Genomic DNA, 8,558 nt, shown 5'->3' on the forward strand with positions numbered 1-8,558 from the left:
TTGGCTCACCAAAACCTCCATGTCCCAGGGTCAAGCAATTCTCCTGCCTTGGCCTCCCGAGTAGCTGGGATTACAGGCATGCGCCACCACACCTAATATTGCATTTTTAATAGAGACGGGGTTTCTCCATGTTGGTCAGGCTGGTCTCCAACTCCTGACCCCAGGTGATCCTCCTGCCTCCGTCTCCCAAAGTGCTGGGATTACAGGCGTGAGCCACTGCACCCCAGCTATTAGATGAGTCTTAAAAAAAAAAACAGGCTAAAATTCCGTACAAGATCTTTAACTTATTTAACTGCAGCAGCAGCATTGACTCAGTCACAACATAAGCAGCAGGTTTAAAGGAATTAGCCCTTGAAAAGCAAAATCAATAAGCCTAAAGTAGGTGCCCGTGTTTGTTCCACTCCATTTCATTCCAGTAACTGAGAAAAGATGTTATCTAAATCCTCCATGCCCTCTGCTCCCCCAATACCTAGGCCCATTACATGTTTAGATATCAACAGTGTTCCCTCTGCCTTATAAGTAAAGCACTGTTTAATGCTCCAGGTTTATCAATCCTTTGCAGTTCGACAATGAACTGGTCCAATTCTTTAATTTTCTCTAAATCTTATGTGAACTGGTTAAAAAGGTAACAAATCAATCACCTTGCAAAACAAAACGTGTCCCAATTATTTATACATGGTCTACAGTGGGGAAAAGACACCACCAGCTCTTTATATATCCATACAGGTTTAATAGAAGATCTTAAAAACGGAAATATTGCTAAGTCCAGAAGCCCTTAAACAAGAGACAACACATTCATGGTTTTCTTAATAAACAGAATTTGTTATAATAGACACTAAAATAAATACAACCTACTTCTTAACTCAGAGTTTCTCTATTTCAGCACTACTCATATTTTAGCTTAGGTAATTTCTTGTCATGGGGCGATCTTTAGCAGTATCTCTGACTCTGCTCATTAGATGCCAATAGCAACCCCCAAACCCCATTCCACTGTGACAACCAAAAGCGTCTCTGGACACTGCCAAATGCTCTATGGTGGGATGGGGGTTTGGGATGAAACACTGTCCCTTAGTTGAGAACCATGTTCTAAGTGATGTTTCACTTCAATGAATAAAAAGATAAATGAAAAGGAAATGTTAGTCCTATACAAAGGACTTTTCTTTGGGGGTGATAAAAAGGTTCTGAAATTAGATAATAATGATGGTTGTACATCTCTGAATACACTAAACCCCACCAAATTGTACAGGGCCTTGCTGTGTCACCCAGGCTGGAGTACAGTAGTGAGATCATGGCTCACTACAGCCTTGACCTCCAGGGCTTAAGCAATCCTCCCACCATAGCCTCCCAAGTAGCTAGGACCACAGGTACATGCCACCATCCCTGGCTAATTTTTAAAAAAATTTTTGTAGAGATGTGGTCTCACCATGTTACTTAGGCTGGTCTTGAATTCCTGGGCCTAAGTGATTGATCCTCCTGCCTTGGCACCCCAAAGTGCTGGGATTACAGGTGTGAGCTACTGCACACGGTCCAAACTGTATACTTTAAAAGGGCAAATTTTATGGTATACAAATTACATTGAATAAAGCTACTATTAAAAGTGAGTTCTGCCAAATTCTCCATAATTAAAGGCTACTTTAGGCCATGCGTGGTGGCTCATGCCTGTAATCCCAGCACTTTGGGAGGCCAAGGTGGGAGGATCACCTGAGGTCATGAGCTCGAGACCAGCCTGGCTAACACGGTGAAATTCCATCTCTATAAGAACTGCTTGAGCCCAGGAGGTGGAGATTGCAGTGAGCCGAGACCATGCCACTGTACTCCAGCCTGAGCCATAGAGTGAGACTCTGTCTCAAAACAAAAACAAAAACAAAACAACAAAAAAAGCTACTTTAAATAATGAATTAATGATTAACAAATGTTTCCCTAAATCAACAACATTGTATAAACACAATCAATCTACCCAAATAGAGTGTCTAGAATTAGACTAATTACATTGGTGTTTAAAGCCCAGCCATGAAAAGACATTTCATGCAATGTAATATCATAATATTTCACCTTCACCTTTACTGCACTATATAGATGCTCCCCGACTTTATGATAAGACTATCAGGATAAACCCATCTCAAGTAAAAAAAGCATTTACTATCCAGATAAACCCATTGTAAAGTTGAAAAGATCCCAATGTAAACCACCCTTTGATTTAGTTGAGGATTGGGTAAGTTTAGCATAGTAGAGATAAAGACTAAGTCAGAACTCATAAGCTCCACCATCTTGACTCCCGTACAGATTCAGTTTCATGACCTCTCTGTGCCCAATTACTTCATTTTGACACAAGAAGAAAGATGCCGTACTACCTTTTCCTTATCCCTCCAGGGATACTGAATTTGATCATTTACATAATCAAAGTAAGTGCCCAATGCATGCCATACTAACCATTACACAAAATGGGAGACAGGAGCTACACAAATTCAAATTAAACTTCTTGATTTGAGTACTTTCCTACTATTGGGACCATAGCAGTATCTACTACAAATTTAAGAAACTGGCTCATAAATGTACATAAGGCAAATCTAATTACAAATATGCACTTAAAATACTGTACTCATCAGTTATTTCCTCTACCATTATGAAAAGAGAATTCCAGAATGTTTTGAGATGAAACATACCTCTTTTTTCAGTGACATTACTTAGAAACACTGCTTTATCTTAACTGACAGTATTCTGTATTGGTATTTAAACTTTCAAAAAGAGTTAGTTTTAGCCTTCTGGGTATCTTACTCCCAGAATAACATATACATGATGGAGGATGGAATTTGAAACTGGGTAATCTATAAGCAATATATAATGGCAACCCTGAAAACCATTTTACTGTGAGAGTTAGCAGTGTATGAAAACAACCACTGCAGAGCATCTTCTCCCTATAAAAATAATCAAATGAGATGTCACACAGGATGGCATTTTGAAGCATTATGGAAATGAAAGGCCTGTGCATAAGCTTATGTATGTTATTTCCAATTTTAAATTTTTTTTTTTTTTTTTTTTTTTTGAGATGGAGTCTTGCTCTGTCACCCAGGCTGGAGGGCAGTGGTGCAATCTCCATTTACTGCAATCTCTGCCTCCTGGATTATAGGCGTGAGCCATCGTGCCCAGCCCAACACCCCGCTAATTTTTGTATTTTTAGTGGAGACTGGGTTTCACCATGTTGGCCAGGCTGGTCTCGAACTCCTGTTCTCAGGTGTTTTGCCCACCTCGGCTTCCCAAAGTGCTGGGATTACAGGCATGAGCTACTGCAACCTGCTCAATTTGAAAGCGTTTTAAATGTTAAACTGTATCAAACACATCTGATTCCCTCTAGGTAAGGGGAGAGCAGACAAATAATGACCACTTTCCAGATAAAGAAACTGAGATTCAAGAGGTAACTGGCTTGTAACAAGTCTACTAAAGTAGTCACAATGAAAATTTAAGAGAAATGAAAAACTTCGTATTTTTAAGACTTTTTTTTTTTTTTGAGATGGAGTCTTGCTCTTTTGCCCAGGCTGGAGTGCAGTGGCACAATCTCGATTCACTGCAACCTCTGCCTCTCAGGTTGAAGTGATTCTCCTGCCTCAGCTTCCTGAGTAGCTGGGATTACAGGCACGCGACACCACACCCAGCTAATTTTTGTATTTTTAGTAGAGACAGAGTTTCACCATGTTGGTCAGGTTGGTGTCCAACTCCTGACCTAGTGATCCGCCTGCCTCAGCCTCCCAAAGTGCTGGGATTATAGGCGTGAGCCACCGCGCCAGGCCTTGAAGAATTCTTTCTAAGAAGCAAAGCAAGAAATTAAGTGTACTGGCTCAATGTATCAAGTTTCTAGGAATTCAAACTATCCTCATTCTATAGTTAGTTCTGAGACCTACCTTAGTTCTTGAAGGTCAATAATGGATCACACTGGAAACTGGTATTGCTGCAAAGAATTTTTTGGTCTCATTTAACAGTAAAAGAGGCATAATGAAGTTGTTTTATGTATTTTCACACAGAATACATAACATCCATTTCCCTCATCAGGGAATACTGGTTACTTCACAAAGCCAATGTGACTGGAAAAGAGGGGCGGGGAAACCATCCGATAAACCCCAGATTCCTCAAGGGCAGACTGAAAGACGTGACTTGTGCTCAGATACCAGTACCAGCTAAAAAGATTTACTGCAGTGAATTAAAGGAGATGAGGGTTTTCAAGGGAGTGGAGTAAATATGGAAGAACAAGAAAATGGGACGGCACTGAGTAAATCCCTTTAATCAGTCTGGATTTCCCTCAACTTGGTAAAACAAAGGACATAAATTGCTGGCACGTCTTCTGCCTCTAAAAAAAAAAAAACAAAAGTTAAGAAAACACAAATTTTCTTCACTAAATTACTATACTAAACTGTTAAGGTGGCAAATCCAGACCAAGTAAGTACTTTAAGCAATGGTTAGTTTAAAATATATTTAGGACTTGTACTAGCCCACTGGAGAAAAAAATTTGAACATTTTTGTAAACTTCAGATGCTTTAGGGCAGCGTCCTAAACTGATGATGACACCTTGATACTTTTAAGTTGCTGAGGAGTCTCAAAGATTATGAGCTTGCTCTGCCAGCTGAGAGCAGTGTGGCCTTAAATAATATTCCTCAGCTGGGAAATACTACCAGCTCTCTGCAGTACCTCAGGATCGAAGGAGATAACAATGCACAAAAGTGCTTGGTCAACTGTCAAGTGTTACACCAATGAAAGATCTTCAAACGCACCTCAAATTTCTCAACATTTTCCAAAGCCAACCATAACCCTTAGCTTCTTTGTAACAGAGATGATGAATTACCGGGTAAGAAATGAGCACCCAGAGATAGAAGTTCAAATAATGTTTTCAAGAATGCAAGGTCATGCCAGAGAAAACAAACTATATTCCCCAAACTAAAATCAATGCTACAAGATGTTGGGTCATCACTGCTCTTACAGGCCCATTAGATATGTAAGTAGACTTGCAAGGCAACCTCCAAGGTTGTCTAAAGAAGTAAGCAACTCCAGTAACTAGTAATACATAAAGTAAGCAACTCCAGCCACTAGTAAGCACTATCTTAAAGTACCTGCTGGTAGTTGTACAGTTACCTTAACAAAAAAAAAAAAGCTGAAATCTACCATTGGAGCTATCCAAATTCAACCAACATGGAAGCGCCAGAAGAGAAACCTGATCCTTGCATATAGCTGCGCTGAGTAAAAACGCCTCCAACTGAGTATGAGAAAAAAGCCTAGAAGGAAATTCAGGTGCACACCCGTGCTTCTCAACACGTGGGTGCACCACACTGGGTTCCCCAACCCCCACCAGCACCAACCTCCAAGCCTAACACACATACCCTTGGAAGAATACAGGCACAGGGCCACACTCTAGAAAGGGAAGAGACAACCTAAAAGGACATAAAAAGAGCGCAACACAGGCGCGTTAAAAGCTTCCCATCTGGGTTCTAGCGCAAGGACTGAAGGCGCGCCCGTCTCCACTACCCTCGTGTCTCCCACCGCGCACGCGCACCACTGCCTTCCCCCGCCCCTCCACCGACTCGCGCTCGCGTTCCAACTGCTCCCCCTACACTTAATCCCCTGCCCCCGACTCCGGTCCGCTACAGCCTCGCGCCTTGGAGACGTAGCCTAATGTGCACTCGTCCGCGCAGCAACCGCCTCCTTCCTTCCTCCACGCCTTCACGTGGGCACGGTGCTTCACGTCTACGAAAAGGCCTCGCACCACCCGCACACCTTTCTGCGCCTCCTTCTCCAATTCAAGCCAGAGTCCACCATTACTGCCTATTCCAATCTCGCGCAGAAAGGGTGAAAAGAGTGTGAGGGGGAGGGGAAGGTGTCCTTCCCCTCCCCCCCAAACATCCCGAGGTAGTAACCTAACAGGGCTACGCCGCCAGCCTGCCGCAGCCCTCAATTCATAAAGGAACCGGTGCCAGCAGTTTCCCGACTTCAGGAAATCAGTGGATCACGCTCGGAGGGGGGCTTCCGAGCCCAGTCCTTGGCCGCGCTCGGCTGCTCGCTCACCTGAGGCCGCCATGTTGGGAGAGGGAAAGAGAACGCAAAGGACCCGGATGAGGCAATCACGTGATTATAGCGGGCGCGTCGGGCTAGCAGTCTCGAAGCTGGGAGGGGGCGGGGAGGTGAGGACGGAGACAGGAGGCGGGGCGGCGCTGCTCTAGGTTCGTAAAGCTGCGCGGCGAAGTGGCACGGCTTCCGACGGGAAGACATGCGCGACATGTGGCCAAAGGGGTGGGGCCTGGGTTGTCGCGAAACCCCTCACGCTTTACGTAGGGCTACACGCGGGCGCGGGGCTGGGGTTGAGCCCTGGCCGGCCTCGTGATGCATAGACTTCCTGCCGGAAGAGTGACGGGAAGGGTGGGGCTTCGCTGCTGGTTCCGCTTACTCTGCACGGAGCCGGTGATGGGTGTGGCGAAATGGATGTTCTGAAAGGGAAGAGTCTGAGTTTAACGTACTTTTTTTTTTGAGACGGAGTTTCGCTCTTGTTGCTCAGGCTGGAGTGCAATGGCGCGCGCGACCTCGGCTCACTGCAACCCCCGCCTCTCAGGTTCAAGCGATTCTCCTGCCTCAGCCTCCGGAGTAGCTGGGATTACAGGCGCCCGCCACTATTCGCTGCTAGTTTTTTGTATTTTTAGTAGAAACGGTATTTCACCATGTTGGCCATGCTGGTCTTGAACTCCTGACCTCAGGCTGTCCACCGCCTCGGCCTCCCAAAATGCTGGAATTACAGGCGTGAGCCACCGCGACCGGCCTAGTTTTTAAAAGCCACATCAGATATTACTGTTTATTTTTATTTTTTTTTATTTTTTGAGACAGGGTCTCGCCCTGTCGCCCAATCTGGAGTGTAGTGGCGCGATCTCGGTTCACGGCAGCCTCAACCTCCGGGGCTCAAGCGGTCCTTCCACTTCAGCCTCCCGAGCAGCTGGGACCACAGGCGAGCGCCTCCAGGACCAGCTAATTAAAAAAAAGTTTTTGTGTGGAGACAGAGTGGCGGGCGTTGGGGGGGCGCTGTATCTCCCCTATGTCGCCCGGACTGGTCTCGAACTCCTGGGCTCAAACATTCCTCCCTCCGTGGCCTCCCACAGTGCCGGGATTACAGGCGTGAGTCACTGCTCCCGGCCAGAGTTTGTTTTCAAATTACTTTTTGTAAAAGCAAAACAAATCGAGCGTCTTGTGTAAGAATGGCTTTAATGAGGCATGTTCAGACGGAATAAGAAGGTAACAAATGCTGAAGACTTAATTCCCATGGGCTTTTACCTCATTTAATGCTCCAATTTACTGACTAGGTTTAGTCAAATTTAGGCCTTCAGGATTTCTGAGACTAGGGCTATTCATGCTTCCCCTAGCTGATGTTCCATTTCATTCATTCAATGAAAATTTTTGTTGCTCACCGTGTGCCAGGCACAGACATTTGTGGGTACAACATGGAATAGAACTGTCCCAAAAGGGGTTATATTCTAGTGGGGGAAGGACAGATATATAAGCAACTAATAAATAAAATATTACAACAAGTATTCTGTGAGTACTTAAAACAAGATGGTGTAATGAAAAGTGATTGGGTGCAACTTTAGATTGCCTGTCAGAGGAGACCTCTGAGGAAGTGACATTCAGACGGAGATCTAAATTATAAGCTGCCAGCACTGGGAATGTCTTCTGAAGAGGTTTAGGAGAAGACAGGATGCGCAGATGGGATTGCTGCAATATGGTGAGGGCAGGGGAGGGAAGGGTGGTACAGGATGAATCCTGAGAGATAGGGGCTGGATCATGTGAGACTGTGTAACCAGGTTTAGGAGGTGTTTGGATTTTGTCTCAAGGGGATTGGGAAAGTGTGGAATGATTTAAAGCAGAGAAATGTCATGACTTGAAATAAAATTTTAAAAAGGATTATTTAGTATCCTGATGTGAGTGGCGGTTACATGGGTGTATATCTAGAATTCATATACTTAAGATTTGTGTACTTTATGTAAGTCACGCGTTAATTAGAAAAACAGATTACTCAGGCTACTGAATGGAGAGTGCAGTTGTCAGAGGCATTTGAACCAGAGCAACTCCTTGAATAGGGCTGGGTAAAATAAGTCTGAGACCTACTGGGCTGCATTCCCAGAAGGTTAGGCATTCTTAATCACAGGATGAGATAGGAGGTCAACACAAGTTATAGGTCACAAAGACCTTGCTGATAAAACAGCATGCAGCAAAGAAGCCGGCCAAATCCCATCAAAACCAAGATGGCGACTAAAGTGACCTCTCCTCACTGCTCGTTATATGCTAAATATAATGCGTTAGCCTGCTAAAAGATACTCCCACCAGGCCTTGACAGTTTACAGATGCCATGGCAATGTGAGGAAGTTACTCTATATGGTCTAAAAGGGGAAGGAACCCTCAGTATGGGAATCGCCCTCCTCTTTCCAGGGAAGGCATGAATAATCCACCCCTTGTTTCACATAAAATCAAGAAATAATTATAAGTATTCTTAGTCAAGCAGCCCGTGCTGCTGCTCTCTGCCTATGGAGTAGCCATTC

At 44.4% G+C, this 8,558-nt stretch overlaps 1 protein-coding gene across 1 annotated transcript in view; it reads right to left on the bottom strand.

Annotated features, from left to right (window-relative positions):
- The window catches only part of EIF4B (eukaryotic translation initiation factor 4B), a 49,758-nt gene extending 43,374 nt beyond the window's left edge, over window positions 1-6,384 (bottom strand). The window contains exon 1 of the mRNA XM_011964988.1: window positions 6,046-6,384. Coding sequence (XP_011820378.1) covers window positions 6,046-6,058 — 13 coding nt within the window. The 5' untranslated portion in view covers window positions 6,059-6,384. The remainder of the gene's footprint in view (window positions 1-6,045) is intronic.
- Between the last annotated feature and the right edge of the window lie 2,174 nt (window positions 6,385-8,558).

The sequence above is a fragment of the Mandrillus leucophaeus genome, unplaced genomic scaffold, assembly GCF_000951045.1.
Source record: "Mandrillus leucophaeus isolate KB7577 unplaced genomic scaffold, Mleu.le_1.0 Scaffold118, whole genome shotgun sequence".
In the NCBI taxonomy this organism is placed as follows: Eukaryota; Metazoa; Chordata; class Mammalia; order Primates; family Cercopithecidae; genus Mandrillus; species Mandrillus leucophaeus.